Here is a 19,367-nt window from a genome sequence, read left to right on the forward strand (position 1 = left end):
GTTGATCAGTGTGGATATATAGATGCCCAATAAAAAGTAAAAATGAAAAAGGCACTAGGTTTCTGTTTCTTATTTTAATTGAAATAGAAAAAGAGGAACCATTAGAATACATGAATGTACAGTGTAAGTAGGTAATTCAGCACTTGACGGGTAAGTTCCTGGCGAGAGTCTAGCCTAAGGATATTGAACATCTTACTTTTTAGCTCATGCAGGGATGGCAGCTTTTAAATGCCTCACTGTCACTCGTGAACACATAACCAAGCCTGGGTCACTGTTACAGTCACATCAGCAATAACATTCACTGTACTGCACGTGGGTTGAGCAGTCTGCGCATCCCGGACACTGATAATTTCACACAAGGTGAAAAAGAATACTTCTCACACTGGAGTCCTCAACTGGAACATAAGGAAAAGGGTAGTACAGTATTTCAAAGCTAGGTAGTATTTCAGTATTTCAAAGCTAATCTACCACTTGGGGTTGTCCAGAGGCCTGCTTCAGTAGTTACAGGCTAGTGCAGGGTGGTCTTGCTTTTTCTGTTCGGAGTTTTCCTCTCAGTACAGAACCTTTCCAGTCTGGATATGACCGTTGAGCCAGATATGCAGATTCATCAGGCTGTGCTGCATGTAGCATGCCCTGCTTATTTGAACAAAGTCCTGTATATAATGTCACTCTTGATGTGTTGTAAATAGAAATACGTGTCTGATTCCTGTATTTCCAGTGGGAGCAGCTGTAACACTTGATTTGAATGTTGCTTCATTAATAATTAAACCTAATCGGATCTACTGTCTCTTCCAAAGCAGGGGTCGTTCTTAATGCAGTTGAGGACTGTGTAGCCCTTCTCCATGGGGCTTCATAAGAGATCATGACATTTCTTTCAACTTTGAATCATACCAAACGTTATAAATGATCCTAAAACGAATGCCATGACCTCTCGTGCACACGTCATTTTCACTTGTCCCTATAAAGTTTTATGCCTGTGACTATTACATCTTGTACTGCAAGAGTTATCGCCTTTTTAAAAAACTTTTCCCGTTATATAAGTGGCACCGAAATTTTAAAACCCATCAAATTTTGTGGTTTCACTTTTTAAAAGAAAATTCAGTGGACAAGAGCACATAAGTAACAGTTATCAAGTTTTATTCCTAAACCTGAGATGAAGTGATATCAAGGGATGTCAGGTTTTTTGGTTAATAAAGGGCAGAGTCTGGATAAGCTACCTGGCCTGTTATCATGGCCATGAGACTACACAGGGATTCACCCTAGAAATATTGATCTGTGAAGAAACTCTCTAATCGGAATGTTTCCTAATCCTCTCCCCCACGTCACAAATCGGTAACTGACAGGGAAAAAAGATGGTTGTAAAGTAGATACCAAAGAGTGTGTCGAACCAGGGCATTTGCATAGTTCTCTGGGAAAACGTACAGCCTTTAACAACTTACAATATAGCTGATTAGGCCGAGAAGTCAATGAGAATCGGATTAAATGATCGTCAATTAGTTCTCAATGCATTTGACAATTCCCCAAACTGGGGAAAGCATGAAAAAGAAACATTCCGGTATGTTTTTCTGGAAAACACGTGAACATTAAAAATCAAATTGGCAGGCTCATTTTATTTATTGCATATTATGGTTCAGTTGACCGAACCTAAATAAAAAAAAATGAATTTCCTGAATTCACATTAATATAATAGTTTTCATCTATACTCTAACATTGAATACGTACAGTACTTAAGGCCACAGGGAAGACTGTAAAGGATAAAGCCGTTGACGCTACAACACTGAGAGAAAGGAGAGAAAGGCGCTGTTCTCACTAGAGTGCCTGCCAGTCTGTTCGCCAGCTGTTTAAAAGCTCCTGTTGGCACAGATGTTGGGCTGCCTCTGCCCAGCTTACTGCACAACCCAAGAAAAGCGTTAGGAAGTCAAATTCTTCCATATGACCTGAGAGTTTGTAATCCCTCGGGCCGGTTTGAATTTAAAACGGAACCAAGGAACCAAAAGACGATTGCTGTCAGTCTGCTGCTGCCTCTGGGAGAAATCTGACTGCAATCCTTCCTGACCTGTTACACAGTAAGGATTAAACCTTTGAGGCACCCCTTGTTCATGTATTCCAGAGTTACACAGAGGGGTAGAAATCACTATCAAACGCGTCTGATCTTCATCTTATTTAAGAAAAAACATCATCACTAGATCAGTTTATGTGAATATTGCTCTGAATTCTTTTAAAAGGGTGTTTTTTTTTTTACATCACGGATAGTTACTAGAGCAATGTTTAGGATGCTGCACTAGTTAATATAAAAAACATATGGGAATTGCTATGTGGGCACTGATCGTAGCTGTATGGTTGCAGTGCCAAAACCTTAAGTAGTCTATAGTCCCATACAGGAAGAAAGGCTTCTGTTTGGCTACTCGGCGATATCTGCGGGGCTCTTGGATTATAATGCCAAGCAGTTCAATGCTTTATACAGTAGCTTTAATATAGTAAAGATAAATCAGTCACCTGGTTAGACACCTTTGCAGAGCTCGGCCCTATCTCAAACGTTCTTACTGCAGCATTTTCTAAAGGGGATTTAGTGCAAGCAAACAGATCCATGCTAAATATCTCACAGGATAAAGGCTGGCTAGCACTGACTGACTACTATTTAGGTGCCCACTTTCATTTCTTAAACTGCAGCTTGACTGTGGAAAAGTAAGGCAATTTGTGTTTCTGAACAAGGATTTACAGTACGTCACTCACACTGAGCAGGCTGCTGTAGTATGCAATTGGAGAATGAATCAGAGAGTCAAATAAGTTACATAGCTAAGTGTTGCATTTTGGGACACACATTCCAAAGATCTTTGTGATGGTAATACTAATAGCTACACTTAAGATTGCCTGAGAATAACGACTGAGTTTTGGACTGTTTAATCAGAACGTCTGCTGTTTTTGCCTTATTTGCACACTTCTGTATAATGTTAGACAGTGTCTAACATGTTAAACAGATTTCAAGCATGCACTTGAGTCACAGTTCAAGCTCCATGAGGAAAGAGACACTGTTGTTTGTCCAAGAAGCTCTGAGGTTTGGTTCTGCTTTTCTCCCACCGTTCCAATAAAACACTGCACATGGCTCAGAACCAAAGCGGTCAAAAGAGGCCTAAAAAGTACAAAGGATGTTTCTGATTATATAAAAAAGAGGCATAAAACAAGCATAGTATCAAATTAATAAAAGGTTGTTGCCAGTTTTGTGTTTTTTACACTTACAGCAGTTATTGGAGGAGTGTGTTGTGGTGTAGATAAGTATCAAGCGAATGAGATTTCCTTACAGAGAGCAGGAGTTAAGGAAAGAGGGACACCTGGGTCCGAGGCTCACGGGAAAGGATCGTTCTCATCCTCAGGGTCAGCCTGTGACTATGTTTTCACGCTTGGTAAGGTCCACACCAGGGACGCCGCAGTGTTGTCATACCTGAGAGACGAGCAGCTCTTCCTTTACAAACTGTCAAGGCTGGAGTGACCACTAGGGAGAGCATCCTCAAGTCCCAGTTCCTCAGCAAATCTCTAAGCCACTCTACCCTTGGTACTCCATGTAAACATATATTTCAAGGAAAAATCGATGAAGTTCAATAACATGCTGACCTGGCCTTGATCAACTTCTGTCTCAAGTAGAGGGGGGGTATCTTCAAGAGAGTGGCAACACAGGTTGCAAATTCTCAAAATATAAAACTTTCCTGGCTACTGCCTTTCTCTCTAAGGGTAAACAGCACTTGTGCACAGTGTCGCATCCGCAGGAGGTAGGAACAGGCTGGCCAATCAGTGCAAGGCGCAGGGAATGCTGGGTAAAGGGATGTACAGGCAGGGGGAGCGAGAGAAATGTCAGGGGTCACATTTGCGGCAGGGCCTCTCTTTGGCTCTGCGTCTTGCTCTGTGGGGAAAATCCCAATTTCCAGGTCACAAAATAACACCTCCCACCCCTTAACCTCTGGCTATCCGTGATGTGGCCCCGAATTCCCCTGGAGGCTCTCTGGAAAGCTGGACATATCTTGACTTGGGCGGCCTTTCAGGAAGCGCAGGATCTTCTCAATCGTGGCTTCTTGGTATTCGTGAGACCACCTACAGGGAGAAAGCGGTGGGGGTCGATGACATAAGTGTTAGGAGTGTTTGTAGGATGCTTCTTGGTACATGGGCTGAGTTTATTAAATAGGTAAGTCAGGTTACAGAGAAAACGGCTTATTCCAAGTATACAAACTACGACCATTTTTCTAAGACTCAGAGGATATATAGGAAGCTGTTGTTGAGAATACATTTATATAGGGCCCAGCAGAGAGATTTGAGCATAGAACAATTTTTTGTCCATACACTATATGTAAGAAAACATGTCTTATCCTTATCTGATCCTTCATGTGTCAACTTAGGTTCTAGTAATTATGCTGACGAGACCTTCAACAGAAAAGGCACAAATTTAGGGATTAGATCCTTAACACCGGCTCTCGAAAGCAGACCCCAGGTTATTTCTCCACGGACATCACACTGCGAACGGCTGTTCAGTGTAGCAGCTGACTCACTTGATTCCGTTGAAGTTCAGGATGGCGCTCATGTCGTCGGGCAGGGAGCTGGGCTCGGGCCACACGAACTGATCGGTGACGGGCACGATATTCTTCTTGCAGTTCAGGGCGGTGACGATCTCCTGCGAGGTTCAAGGGCCTGTTTAAACGGGCTTGCAGGAAACGCTGGAGAAAGCAACAGCGCTCAAAAAACCACACGTGAGAACAACTGCAGGGCTCTGCTCCCTTTCAAGCAATACTGGAGAAAAAGCAATGGTTTTGCCATTTTTCCCCCCCCATCTTCCTGGGGGTGGGGTGTCCCTGCCAGCTATTTTTGCATTCAAACAATTTACAAAACAATTACTCATACTTCTCCTTCTCCATTGACCTCTGATCTACAACCCTGACTCTGGGAGGCCAAAGGTCCTTGCTCATAACTAAATATGCATGACTTAAATTGTTTCATTTGGCTGACTATATGCGTATTCTGTGCAAGCTGGCATGCATTCTCTAGGCCTCTGATTGTTGGTTTCCCTCAAATGCTGCAGGACCCGTAGGCACAGAACCCAGGTACAGGTTTGCAGACTCTTGCTACAACGTAATGGAAATCCAGCTTGAAACTTTCGGATTCGAATGCTCCCTCTCCCCCCTCCATCTGTTTACCATCCTCCTTCCCTGGCGAGGGAAGACAGCTCGTCTCCGCCAGCCTTGCCCTCACCTTGTGCACCCAGTCCTTGGTGTCGTGGTCGCCCATGCACTTGTCCAGCGCGTTGGCCGACAGCACCAGGATGAAGTTGCGCGCCCGCTGCACGCTCTGGATCAGCTTCTCCTCGAACTTGCCGGCCTCCAGCTTCTCCACGTCGATGAACACGCTGAATCCCCGTACCTGCAGGTGGACCTTCAGCAGGCTGGAGAGAGGGGGGGGTGGCTAAGGGGGTCAAAGGCACTGGCCGAGCTGAATTTAGGTTGGGCTCATATATCCAACCTTAAGCCAGAACCTGACCACAGAACGTAGTCACTGCTTTCTCTGCAGCAGAGATGCTCCTCAGCAGGCTTACAGACACACACCAGAGTACTGGTCTGTGATCCCACTGAACAACAGAATCTTGTTTAACAGGTCCAATTAAGAATTTTCACAAGTCTTCCTAAGGTGCCTGAAAGAGACCTTCAGAACCCATTGAAGAGCCAAACTGGATTGGGTATTGGATGCTGCAGCTGCTATTTTGCTGAGCTCAAGTGTGGTGATACACTGAAGCTCGGGTGCAGGTCTCAGAGCACCTCTGAAGGTCCGTCTACAGAAGGTGTGAAAGGTGAGATAATGGGATTTAAAGAGGGTGATAAGATGCGGGTTGAGCTGCAAAAAAAAGTCTATGTGCTCACCTGGCCAGCTGGTTCCCTGTGCTCTCTCTACCTGTCTTTGTGCTCACCTAGCCAGCTGGGACCCAGTGGTGCGTCGGTAGCTAATGAAGACGTCGGGTCCATCGGGCTGGAAGTCGGGGGCGCTGCAGGGCTGGGCTGGTCTCAGAAGACCTGCAGGACAACACATGGTTGTGGCGACCCAGAAAGGCGAGCATAACAGCAAGTTCCAAGACATTAACACACCCACACATTAGATATGGGCCTGGGCAGTGCCAGCAATACAATGTCTGAATCATAACAACAACTTGAATTTTTGTGATGCATAGTGTGTGCAATCAGATGAACAGATTTACACTAGTAAACCTATTTAATTGGTGGTTTGGCGCATGCAATGGTCAGATTAATGAGCCAGAACTACTAAGCTTTGATGAGCGGGCTGTGCTCTTTTAGAGCAATCCATATAAGTATTTGCATCTATGTATGACCCACATGGTTCTACCCTCTCAAATCCTCTGCTTTCCCTCCCCCCAGTCCTGGTACCTTTGGCAGAAGCCAGGATCTTGGCGCGGTGGACACCATTCTCAATCTGGCAATCAGTCTGAAGCTGCTGGTCAGTAATTTGCAGCAGGCTGTTCCGGTCCACTCCGCACTGCGCCAGGCTGTAGGTGTACTGGCGGAACCGCGGGTCCACCTCCCCAAGCCAGTCCGCCAGGTTACTGGGGTCGCAGGTCGAGTAATTGGCGTAAGTCTTTAGCACACGAAGCTCTCTGAAGAACCTACAGGTCAGGCCAGAAATGAAGAGCAAAACGTGAAAAAACAAGGGGATGCCATCGGTTTCAGTGGTGTGACAGGTCATTCGTACAATTGTATTGTTCTAGTGCTCGGTACACAGTTCTTTCATCTCCTTCAACACTAAATTGTTTTAATGGACACAAGAAGGTGATAAAGGGATAATAGATCGCCATCCAAAAAGATTATTCCGAACAAAATACACGAGCTACTGCAGGTGAGAAAAAGATACATGCCTGCAGTCCGGATAATCATGTTTTTGAATAATCCGCAGAGCTTTAAATAGCAGTTTACAAGCAAACAACAATTCACAATCTTTGAGGTATGGGTGACCAACCACAAAGTCAGCGCGCTCTACCAGCAAGACGTTCTAACTGCGGACAAGCCTGTCTATCCAAAATGGCTACCGCTGGGGGTTCCAGCTGCAGAGCATGCTGGGTGTTCTTAAGAAGTACTGACATCTGCCTCACTGACCTCTTCCGAACGAGTCCTGCCGTCATGCCCAGATCGGCAAGCAGGTCCTGTTCAGTGATGTTGAGAAGAAGGTCCCCATCCACCTGCATCTCCTGAGACATAGAAAGATTGAATTTCGAACCCAATGAATTCAACGGCATTGCATTCAATTTGTATTCCATCAATCTCAGCCAAACTGCACGGATCTCAGCAATCTGGGCTCAATCCCAGCAGCACTTGGGTCCCGGCAGTGAAACACCTTGCGTGGCCAATGGCGCGGTGCAATGCAGGTGTGCGTGGAGACCATGGAGTAACACACACACCCTCCACTGAAGTGCAGAGGATGTACCCCACTGGTAACAGCCACGCTCTTGCTCACCTGGAAGGACTCGGCGTAGGCAGTGAAGCCGATCTGCTGGAGCCAGGTCTGAACCTCGGAGGTTTTCCAGTTGGGCACCGAGGAGAGGATGTGGCGAGGGATGTTCTCTCCCATCATCATCAGCGCCCGCTTAGCCAGAGAACAGGTGGTGCCATTGCTGGAGTACATGACGATCCTCTTCAGGCTCTGCACCGCGCCGATCTCCTGGAATATCTAAGAGACACAGGCCGCGGGTGAACCGGGCATCTCGAGACCAACGGCAGCATCCAGATTTCTATAAGAACGTAAGAAATCAAGTCTGGAAATGAGAGGAGGCTGTGTGACCCATCTAGCTCCTCTGGTGTACGAGTATAACTTCAGCTTTTAAAAAGACAACAGAGTAGCTAAACTGTGTGACCTGGAGCTCAGTGGCTTTCAAAAAGGTTGTACAAGCTGTAAGAGCAGCTGCCGGCCATTCAAAGGCTTGTTAGCATTAAAGGGGAACTGCAATGCTATTTTTATACTTCGGGATTAGAAAGAATCGGCATTGATGAGTGCATTTCAAACCACAATGAACGTAAAATGTACACTGTAACTTGTAAAACAAATACAATTTACATGACAAAACCGATAAAACTTCCAGGTCTGAGCCGCGCCATATTGCTGTGATTCTCTGCAAGTCAGAACGGAGCAACAAATCTTCCGGTGAGGTGAAACGGTTCTATGACATTGTAAACAAGCAGGCTTGTGTGAATACATCGCTTTTAATCCAATCGAAATTCTGCTCTCGACTTCCAGTCGCTGATAAATGGAACCTGTTAACACTGCCTGCAGATCACGTTGGACCTTTCTGCAGTGAAATGTCTGCTGCACAACCTGTACTCATTCTCTTGTACATCGCATTACATTCGTCATCACGGGGACTAGCGAGCAGGAAGGGCCGCACCCCGTCCCCATTCTCGTAAACCCTTGCTCGTGCTCGTCGCGGCGAGACCAGAGCTGTTTGTCGACAACATGGCAACCATACAGTACTTCCAGGAAGTTCCCGATTTTGTGAGTAATTCGGAATTCGCCCTTTGCGATAGGTACAATTTGTCAATACCGCCAATGAATGTATTCTGTTCCTGATGTTTAAGAACCGGTCTGGGAAACTGGGACCGCAGTCCAGTTTGGCGCGGGTCTGTCTGGCGGGCCTACCTTGGTGTTGCGGTGGCGGGACTTGATGCTTGACTCCACGCACATGTAGAAGGCAGCGATGCACTTCGCCTCCAGGCGGGAGCCGTCCAGCAGGGGCAGCAGGTGCTGCAGGTCGGCGGCGTTGCGGCCCTGCATGTTGTCCGAGCTGTCCAGCAGGCTGCGGGCGAACTCGTCCGGGTCCAGCGAGGCGATGAAGGGCTCCACCAGCTCCAGGGTGCCCGACTTCACCACCTCCTTCTCGATCTCCCTGTTGGTGGCCAGCACGGCCACAGCCAGGCAGGCGTAGAAGCGGATCAGCTCGTCCTCCTTGGAGAAGGCCAGGGGGAAGAGCCAGTCGGCGGCCTGCTTCTCGATCATCAGGCGCTGGCAGTTGTGGCCGCCGCACATGGCGCAGTTGGCCAGCGCGACGGCACAGTGCCGCAGCACGGTGGGATCCTTGCCCCGGCACCAGAAGAGCAGGGCGTCCAGGGCCCCGTTGCCAATGAGCTGGGCGCAGGTCTCCTCCGTGTGCTTGAACATGTGCTCCAAGATCCCCGAGACGCTGCGGGCCAGCTGGGTGTTCCCCTGCTCCCGGGTCAGGTTGAGGATCACGCCCAGCCCCATCCGGGCCACGTAGTCCCTGCGTGGGACAGAGAGCAGCTCAGCCCGGAGGACAAACCGGCAACGGGCCCCCCCCTTCCACCCACAAGCCTCCAGATCCCTTCCTTTCTGTGCAGACGGATTTCGGATCTCTGTTCATTTACTGCATGTTCCACCTCGGCTCTTAAAGAATGAATGGGAGAAGGCAGCCTCGCGCTCAAAACCACGAAACGCCGAGCGGTCATTCCTCTGGGGTCTAACGGGGCTGATTTTTAAAAATAAGTAAATTGGTGGCCTGCGTGTCTAGGGAAGGCCAGAGCTGCGATTTGAAAGACATATGCACGCAGCCAGTATTGCATGTCTATTACTCAAGTGCCAGAGAAAAATCAGCTGGTTTTAAGATCTTTCTTTGCACCTATAAATCCCTATAGAAGTATGGAAGTAGTGTTGCAGGTGACGCCTGGTGTTTCTATCTGCCTGTTTATTTGTCTTTGCGGTTTTATGAGATTAATGCAGTGCAGGTTCACTCAGCAGTCCCAGTGCTTTGCTTGTGTTTTAAGCAGAGACGGCCCTACACTTAAACCCGTGTAATAGTTACAAATCCTTCTCTCTCAGTGGACTGACAGCCCTGCTTCACTTCAACCTAACCAGCTGTTATGACAGAGACAAGGAAAGGCTCTTTCCAAGTAAGTGACTGAGATTTTCCTCTCGCCTGCCTGAGAACTGGGCATCGGCGTCTTACAGCACCAGATCACAAATGACTCAGGCCAGAATTTACCAAGACCTGCAAAGTTCACTGCAGGTCAGCTCTGCAGCAGTTGCCCTTGAAACAGCCCCTGAGCCCACAGGAATTAACTCAAAGCCAGCCCCAGAGACAGTGTGGAGTGAGGTGTCATCTTGCAGTGAAAGGCAGACCATTGCACATGGAAAGGGCGAGGACTGCAATCAGACTCCCATCACTCAGCAGTGTGAACTGTTTCAGATGTACAGGCCGGGGCTCTTGTGGGCACAACAGGTTTACACAATCAGAACTGTCCATTAGCTATTCAAAAGCTGAATCGTTCAGATAATTAAAAAAAAAACTCATTTACATCATTGGTATATCCTCCACAGGAGTCTGCAGCTTGGAAAATGTGATTGCAGTTCACATTGCTGTGCACCTGGAGCCTTATTTCCATCAATCAATACACGAATATAGCCTTACTTTGCTGCTACAGAATTGCTCACCTGATACTGCTGAACTGAGGAAAACAATACCCCAACTCAAAACGACACCTCTCCTAATCAAAGAGTTTACTGTTCCTTCAAAACGAGCCTCAAAGTAAGGTAGAATTAAGCTGGCTGTGTCTGTACCTTAACTTTTAGAATTCTGAAATGTCCGCACTTTAAAATAGTTAAGTCCTTATCGTTGTCACGCCATTATTTAACAGGCGAGAGAAAGCCGACTGCGAAGCTCCACCGAACTGTGGGTCAGAGCGAAGTGACCTCACGCCCGCTGTGTGTACGGGACCGTGGCCTCCGTTTTCACCTGTTCTCGGACACCAGGATCTGCTCCAGCAGCTGGGCGGACTCGTATCGGACCTCCACCTCGGGCGCCTGCAGCAGCTGCAGAATCAGCTCCAGCCCGCCCTCCAGCCGGACGCGGTTGCAGATCTGCTCGGCCACAAGTCGCCCGATGGTGGGCAGGACCCAGGCCTCCTCCACCAGCCGAAAGATCTCGGCGACAGCCCGTCGGGTCTCATCGGGGTCCGAGCGCTCGCTGGCCGCCTTCAGGGTCTGGATCGCCGCACTGAGCGCGGGCAGGGAGCTGTCCAAAGCCTGCTGGACGTCGGCGCTGAGACCCGGCGACACCGCCTTCGGGTCCGGGGCGGTCCCGCGGTTCTGGAACCGGGTCACGCGTTCTGGGACCGTTAGTCTGTCGGAGCTGGACATGGAGAACAATCTGCAGAGTTTGTAGAGAGAAAGGAGGAGGGATACGAGCATCTACGACTAATCCCCCGGGCAAGATGTCCTCACCGAAGCTCTTCGAGGCGTTGACAGCCCCTTATCATACCTTTTTAAACTCCCAGAAAGACATGTATGCAGGAGGAAAAAAATGCATGTAAATATTATGACTTTTACACGTCGTTTCATACACGCAGAGGCTATATTGCGGGAGGACGTTTCGTTATCTTTGCTTAAGCGCTAAACTGCTGTCTCGGACTTATCCTTATTCCTGATGAATCTCAGAGGCGGTGCTGATATCAGAGCAACGCTTTCTCCTGCATATATCCCCACGCTGCATCATCCGCCTGCAGTCAAAATACGGAATCAGTCGTCAGGAGGAAGAGGAGGAGGAAAAAAAAACTTACTCTGCTTGCATCTTTTATGTCTCAAAAGATGTCTCCCTCGCATGCAGCAACGACCTTCAGATTCAATTCAAATTGTGACAAAACAATGTTGGCTCCGACAACAGCGTGCGTGCTTGTTATTTTAACACGACCGTGATGTCATACGAGCGACACAACGGGGAACCCCGCAACGGGAAACGAAACAGCCACACAGAAGCGACGTTATGCAGAGGCGCTGACTTGTGTTATTTAGCTACAATTTAAACCAGAGCGTTGACTCCATTTTCCTGCTTTGTCATGAATCCGCGTTCATCGCTGTATCGCAGCAAAACGAAAGCTTTTTTCCTCCCCTGCCTTTTCGGTTATCAGGGTTCACCCCAAAGACACGGTACAGCTTCCTGCTTCCGAAATAAGAGGCCTCCTCTTTGTCTGCCCCCCCGCTGAGAGCTGAGCATCTTATGAGAAGACGTTTCTAGCCTTACTCGGACTGGTTGACTGAGTCGCTCTCGCACTCCCCCTAGTGGAGAAAGAGATCACGGCAGCATCAGAACCGTGGTCAGCACCGGTAACCGTACAACACAGAAGTATAGGGATGCTCTGGGGTTTTGCCTACTAGGAATTAGTTTAAACAGCTACGCTGCGACGCTATAAGGGCAGTAAAGTGACCGACTGTCTCTGTGCAAGACGTCTTTCTGTATATTTTTCTCCTCGCCCCTGTAGCGCCCGGCGCTTGTCACGAAGTGACAAAGTGATAAACCCAGAAAACAGATAAACACGTACCAAAATGCAGCCTTAATCCGCACAATATGGAATATGGAAGTCTGATATGTATATCAAAATGTTTTTTTCAGCGGCTTTGCAATGAGAAGCAAACATGTTCTGCTAAAAGAATATATGAACGGCCAACCTCACAGAATAAAGTCACTAAATAATTTTGCTTGACAAAGTATACTCCCGAGCACAGTGGCTCATCAGGCCTGAGATCATCCCTGTTGGTTACTGTAGCTTTAAATTGGTTGAGAACATATGACACCCCACCCCCCACCCCCACAACACCTCAGCAGCATTGCTCTCCCACATACAGCTGGGTGGACTGGAGCTACTGGGGCAAACAGCCTGACTCAAGGTATACCAGCTGTGTCTGCAGAGGGAACTAGGCTTATCTACTGCTCTGTGGTGGTACTCAGTCCCAATGTTGCCTGTGGGGTATTTCATTGATTCAATCTGACTTAACAGTTACCACTCAAACGTTTTTAACTTTAAACCTATTTAAAGCTAGATGCATACACATGCGCACATTCTTCTTACTGTTAATGCAGAGTTAGACGTAATACGTATGTAAAACATTTTACAGCAATGAAACGCTGTCAATCGTAAGATCCAGGACATCAATAAATAAGAGTAAAGGCGGCTCACCATCTGGATTGCTAAAGAATTCAGGAGAAGTTCACATAGTTTATGTCACCCAAACAGAGGTACCACTTTGGTTTGATTTTAATAGACTGACCTTGATTATAGGACCGATTACCATTGTGTACTTAGAAAGTACAAGGGTACAGTAGCTAGATGGTCAACACACACCAAGGTTTAATAATTAACAGGATTTCCTAAAATTCTACCTTCAACCACAGAAAAAAATTATATATGAAAAGAAAATGATTGCACTGTCCTCTCAAGACACATAGCCTTCCATCAATCAGTCATGACTAGAGCTGAGGCTATCAATCAAGTGTTTTATCAGAGATGTATTATTCTATGTATTATAGCTGCTATTAAGGATTGGTGATCTCATGACCAGCTGCATCAATATTCCTAAGACAGCACATAAATAGGAACTGCAGAGCTGGAAACAGCTGAGAGAGATGTTGTCAGAACATTAGTACTTTTCTCTTTACATGAAAGGATTCCATTACAGCCTCCCTACCTCCAGTGTAACAGCCTCTGCGCTGTGGATTATCAATTGATTCTACATATTGATATTTTCTCATGTATTGCCACCTAATAAGTTTCCAAAACAGGAGTTTTGCTGTTATGAGCTACCCAGGCACATCACATAACCTCTGCCGCTGGCTGCATAATTCCATGTTTTTCTAAAAATAGCACTTCCTAAATGGATACCATTACTTGGTATTCTAAGGAAATGTACTTACGGGCAAGTCAATTAAGCCGAGACACAGCAAAGGTAAATAAGTTTTTAAACCTGACGCTGGGACACACCAAGTGCGCGTCCCGGGGGGCTCTCTCTCTGGTGAATGATTAATTCTCCGAAATGTTCAAAAACAGGGCAGAGCAAACAGATGGAGGTGAAGGACTTTGGAGCCCCGTGGTCTCGGTCTGCAGAAGACAGCGCTGAGCCCCGCTCCTGCCTTCAGACTCGCAGGCCGACGGCATGCAGCTCGGGACGGTCCTGCTGGCGGCTGTACTGGCCACTGCCCTGGCGGTGGAAGGTAGGGCGGCGGTGAGCAGATGTCGTCTCCAGACCGGCTCCGCTGCTTTAACGTGGGGCGCTCGCTAACGCGGAGACGTGTAAAGAACAAGCAGCAAGATGGCTCTTTTCTCTTTCCTACTACTTTCGCCTCTTCTTCTTCTTTTTTTTCCCCGCTCTCAGATTTAAGATAAGACATCATTACCGTGGCTCTCCTTTCCCTGCTCTGGAAAGCCCTCTCCAATCTGCAGGTTAACTCCGTGAGTCGGAGCGCTGCTGCACTATGGGCTAGAGAGTGTTGCTCCCTGTGCTTTGATAGCTGATTGCAGTGTGGCAGTAGTTGACTTGGCTTGGCAGTGAGGCAGGGACCCGCTGTGTTTTAAGTAAGTCGATTTGGTAAGTTGTTGGGGTTTTTTTTTTCCTTTTCAAAACACAGCATTAGCTTTAAAACAGACCTGTTTGTGACATGGCTGTGTATGAAAGTTGTTGGCATGGCTCCAGTTCTGAGGGTTTTCATTTTTCTCCAGCTTTTGGAGATCTAAATGATGGAATTATTGTCTCCAGTTCTTCACCTGTAGCAGATATACAGAGACTTGTGGGGCTGCAGTTGTGCACCCCTGTGCAGATTTGCAGACATTGCTTTACCATGCTTTTACTCCATTTGGGTGTCCCTTCCCATGATCTGCCTTTTCTCCCTGTGCTTTACCACGCTTTTAATACGATTGCACTGTGCCACACTGTGCCACTTCCATCAGGAGTGGGCTTCTGCTGTAGGGGACACCACAGTAGTGTTTTCATCAGGAGTAACAGAGTTAAAGAGAAACAGGCCTGTGTGTCTGACTGCTCTTCATTCTCCTGTCTGGTCTCTCCCTCCAGAGACCTGCGTGGGGCGCTGTGATGGTGGTTTTGATGCCAAGAAGAAATGCCAGTGTGACTCCATGTGCAAGTACTACCAGAGCTGTTGCATCGATTATGACACTGTCTGCCGCCCAAAAGGTGATCCAATAAGACTTCTTCGATGCTACGATTGTTATACACTATTAAAAACAACACCAACATTCTTACACTACAACCTCACTAAACCTGTGTAGATTAAGGTAACCTACACAGAGCACATGGGTGAAAACATCACAGACAAATAACCAGAATTCTGGACAAAATCCTCACCAGAGTAGGGAAATTACATCCAGGCCCTGATCTTTGAGCACAAAAGGAGAACTTCAAATCCCACTAACAGCAGGGCTGGGGAAGACTGGGGTTGAAACGCTAACTGGGAATGTCCTTCTGTCTTCGGGCCAGTGGTCCGCGGAGACGTGTTTCAAGTCCCGGAAGACGAATATGACGACTACAGCAACGACACGGTTTCCGCCAAGCCGGAGGAGTCTGGGGGCCTCCTGAACCCCAACACCATCAAGCCTGCACCCACAGCGACGCACACGGAGAGCAAGCCGGAAACAAAGCCCCCCCCCACCGATCCCAGCCCGCCGGGCCCCGGATCCGAGACCTGCAGCGGGAAGCCATTCGACGCCTTCATGCAGCTCAAGAATGGCTCCATCTTTGCTTTCCGAGGTGAGAGAGAGGGGGCATGGGGGTGGGGGGGGTCAGCTTCACTGGCACCCTGCCCTGTGCCTCTTTACATCGAGACAGAAGCAGCGTAGCCAGTGGCAGATCCCCAAGGAGTGTGGCAGGACCAAAGGTGGATCTTGTAGTCAAATCTTGCTCAAGATCGCCTTGAGATTATCCTTTTAAAGGTTAGCAGAGTGAATGCCCCTGTACAAAATACAAATTCAGTCAAAACCAGTAGATGTGAACCCATTGGCAAGACCAAAGGGTGCTTTAATCAGTCAATACCAAGAGAGTGCCAATAACAGAGACCCTGAACTGCGCCCTCAGTGTGGTTTGCACCTTCTACAGTAAAAGCCGAGTCCCTTGTAGAACTTTGGTGTTGTTTTCCTACTTCTGGCTCTGCCACCTCTAGAGTTCCTGAATGTCTAGAGATGATCCACGTACAGGTTGGTGCCCGGCACCCCTCACGATGAGCCCGTGGGTGTGACGGGTGTGGGTGTGTCTGCTCTGCCAGGGGAGCATTTCTACGAGCTGGATGAGAAGGAGGTGAGGCCGGGGTACCCCAAGCTCATCAAGGACGTGTGGGGCATCGAGGGGCCCATCGATGCCGCCTTCACCCGCATCAACTGCCAGGGCAAGAGCTACATCTTCAAGGTTCGCTCCATCCGTTCTCTAACCAGATAGTGCAGTTTAAATTGACGTTGGATGGCAGTTTCCTTACACCACTGGTGTCCAGTCCTGATCCTGGAGGGACACTGTGTGTCTCTGGGGCTTCTAGGTCTCTTTCAAGCACCTGCGTCCCAAGTGCCAGGAGAAGCTGTTAAACGGGCCCGATTAAGCCAGAAGCCGGCTGGTTTATCTCGTTAACGAGTCCAGCTGGGATGAAAGCCCGCGGACATACCAGCCCTCCAGAACCAGGACTGCCTTAGAGTGCAAGAACAGACACTCCTGCCCCAGGGCGTGGGTCACACTTGGAGGAGTCAGTGCTCGGCTGTTCTCTAAATCAGGGCAGCAAGTACTGGCGGTTTGACGACGGCTTCCTGGACCCAGACTACCCGCGGGAGATCTCCGTGGGGTTCGCCAACATTCCCGAGGACGTGGACGGCGCCTTCGCCCTCCCCGCTGCCAACTACTACAGCAGAGAGAAGGTCTACTTCTTCAAAGGTACCTCCTCCCCCTGCTCCTACACCGGCTCCCTGGGCCGCCCTGCCCTGCCCTCTGGGCGTCGGCACAGGCCGAGCTCCCTGCGGGTCACCTCATCCGACTAGATCAGGCAACGGAGCAGCACCGCTTCTCTCTGGGCCTCAGAGCACCTGACGGGCCCAGGAATCAAGTGGGCCTTTCACATCGTCCAACATTTGACTATACAATTACATCCAGTTCCCCTACAAAAGTGAGACCTTTAGTCTACTTGACCAGCAAGCACTCTTGTTATTTAATAAATGTATGACATCTGTTTATGTGCTTTGTCAAACTATCAAAATTGAAGGAGTGATGGACATTTGGCAAGTCCCAATTATCCTGGGGGCAGAGATTCGAACACAGTGGTGTACAACTCTGGCCCTGTGAGAATCACAGTCCTGAGCATTTTTTATGTAGCGTCTGATTGTCAAAAGCAAGAGTAATTTAGAAGACTCTGTGAATTGAGTTCCTCACCGGCCCAGCTGGCTCATTCAGGGTTCTGCAGGATTAGGCCGTATTCCAACTGGTTGTGCACAGGCAGCTGCTACCTTCCCCATCCCCTCTCCCCACTCAGGCGACCAGTACTACCAGTACGAGTTCAGACAACAGCCGTCCCAGGAGGAGTGCTCCAGGATGGCCCAGTCCACACTCTTCACCCGCTACACTGCGCTGAAGATCGACAGCTTCGAGGACCTCTTCAGCTTCCTCTTCCACAACAGTAAGACAGGCGGACCCTACGAGTGTGCGTGCGAGTGTGCGCGTGTGTGTGAGTTTAAGGGGGGCAGTGGGGGCGGGGGGGGTCTGGGGGACACTGAGTCCGGGAGGAAGGGGAGGCAGGAGGGGGAGACATGGCAGAGCCCTGTGCACCACAGCTCCGCCAGCTCAACCACCCGCCAGCTCGCGTATCCAGCCCGTGCTCCCCTGTCCTTCCAGGCCCCCGCCCAGGGCAGAGCAGCAGTTCTGGCCCGCGGTCCCTCGAGAAGGACTGGGGGGGGATCCCAGGCCCCATAGACGCCGTGATGGCCGGCCGGCTGTACGTCACCCCCAGGGGCCCGGAGGCCCAGTCCAAGACGCTATCCAAGTGGAGAAGCAATGGCAACCACAAACGGGGCAGGCAGAGGCAGAGGCAGAAGCAGAGGCAGAGGCAGAGGCAGAAGCAGAGGGGCCGATTCAGCCGCTCTCCCTTCTGGGACATAGTGGATCAGTTCTGGCTCCCAGACTACGGCCAGAACGAGGAAACCGGGCAGGACCAAACGAGGCAGAGAGGCAGGGGGCAGCAAGAGCCCGACAACTATAACTACGACTTAGACCCCCTGGACTTCACCTACGACTCGCTAAGCAAGTGCCAGCCCGTTCAGAGCATCTACTTCTTCATTAAAGGTAGGGGAAAGAGCAGCTTCCTTTGTCAGCCCCTTCATTCCTGACTGCGTCAGTGCTACAGCAGACACTGACCGACCCCTTCGGCAAAACGCACTGTAGGGTGCTCCGAAACAAGCACAAGCAATACCACTCCTGTTCACAGCCACTTAACAAACCACAGCTGTCCCCTTAAAACAAACAATCTGCAACATTGAAAGTAGCTATAAATGTATGTGTGCGCTCACCATGGGGAAAGTATAGCAAAGAGTCGCTTGTGTGGGTGTCCTAGGGTCCATACAGCACACATTGTGGAAGAATCAAGAACAGGACACACGTGCCGTTGTTAATCGTCTGCTATGAGACATTGACGCGAAATTGAGACTCGGTCTGCCTACCTTTCTTACCTGTTTCATCAAAAGATTTGGTTAAGTTAGTCATATTCTAGTAATTTGTAAATCACATAAGCACGTTTTATATGAGTATACATGGGTTCTAGTCCTGTATGTTTGTAAAAAGTTAAGGTTGCAAAGCTTTGTCAACTTATATTTGAAAAGAAGTCTCGGAATAGAGTTCATTCCAAGTGGAAGAAAACTCCAGTTCTTTTGGATCTGATTTACATGGTTCACAATAGACCTACTCTGTCTCTGATTTTTTCTCTCGCTCGTTTTTAGATCAATATTACCGCGTGAACCTACAGACCAAGAGAATCGACTCTGTGACGCCACCGTACCCAAGATCCATCGCCAAATACTGGCTGGGCTGCCCAGAAACAGACCTGGCAGAGAAGAAATGAAAGACAAAACTATCCCTGTCTCAGTAATTCTAAAAAATAATAAGCCATGTGTTTTGGAAAATACAGAAGGACTGAAATTGCAAATAATGGAAATAATAGGTAATCTTTGTAATCTAAAGAGGTACAAAGTGAATAATGGGAGATGCTGCAATATAATTGGCTCGTTACATTTATTTTACAGATTGGCCTCTGGTTAAATAAACAATTTCAGTGAAATAAAACCCCCTTCTGCAGCTCAAGTCTGTTACCTGTACTTGCACTTGAGTCTCAGTGATTAATGAAATGGGCGAATTTGCCAACAGGTTACTGTCTTTTTCTCCAAAGAAATACAGTATAATTGAACAGAGTTATGCAAACAGAACAGATTTCTGACGGGTATACAGTGTGTGATGACCAAATGGAAATGCTGGACTCTCCTCCCCCAACAACCTCATCTTTGTCTCAAATTAGTATATTACAAGTC

General features: G+C 48.4%; 2 protein-coding genes across 3 annotated transcripts; one reads left to right on the forward strand and one right to left on the reverse strand.

Annotated features, from left to right (window-relative positions):
• Positions 1 to 59: 59 nt before the first annotated feature.
• On the reverse strand, positions 60 to 13,734 carry sarm1 (sterile alpha and TIR motif containing 1). Of its 2 annotated transcripts, XM_088616238.1 has the most exons (10): positions 11,601 to 13,734; positions 10,778 to 11,173; positions 8,671 to 9,289; positions 7,495 to 7,707; positions 7,137 to 7,228; positions 6,414 to 6,649; positions 5,942 to 6,044; positions 5,233 to 5,422; positions 4,536 to 4,657; positions 60 to 4,083 (listed from the first exon to the last, which is right to left on the reverse strand). In XM_088616238.1, the coding sequence occupies exons 1-10, from the start codon at positions 11,609 to 11,611 to the stop codon at positions 3,957 to 3,959; spliced, it is 2,109 nt and encodes a 702-aa protein (XP_088472364.1). In that variant the 5' UTR covers positions 11,612 to 13,734; the 3' UTR covers positions 60 to 3,956. The 2 variants fall into 2 exon arrangements, with proteins under 2 accessions (XP_088472364.1, XP_088472363.1); XM_088616237.1 differs by having other exon boundaries at positions 10,778 to 13,734.
• A 131-nt stretch (positions 13,735 to 13,865) lies between these two features.
• On the forward strand, positions 13,866 to 19,125 carry vtna (vitronectin a). The gene is made up of 8 exons (XM_088616242.1): positions 13,866 to 14,026; positions 14,881 to 15,000; positions 15,304 to 15,573; positions 16,085 to 16,224; positions 16,578 to 16,734; positions 17,327 to 17,470; positions 17,686 to 18,132; positions 18,783 to 19,125. The coding sequence occupies exons 1-8, from the start codon at positions 13,969 to 13,971 to the stop codon at positions 18,902 to 18,904; spliced, it is 1,458 nt and encodes a 485-aa protein (XP_088472368.1). The 5' UTR covers positions 13,866 to 13,968; the 3' UTR covers positions 18,905 to 19,125.
• The last annotated feature ends 242 nt before the right edge of the window (positions 19,126 to 19,367 follow it).

Source organism: Lepisosteus platostomus, chromosome 22, assembly GCF_059453375.1.
Source record: "Lepisosteus platostomus isolate fLepPlt1 chromosome 22, fLepPlt1.hap1, whole genome shotgun sequence".
In the NCBI taxonomy this organism is placed as follows: domain Eukaryota; kingdom Metazoa; phylum Chordata; class Actinopteri; order Semionotiformes; family Lepisosteidae; genus Lepisosteus; species Lepisosteus platostomus.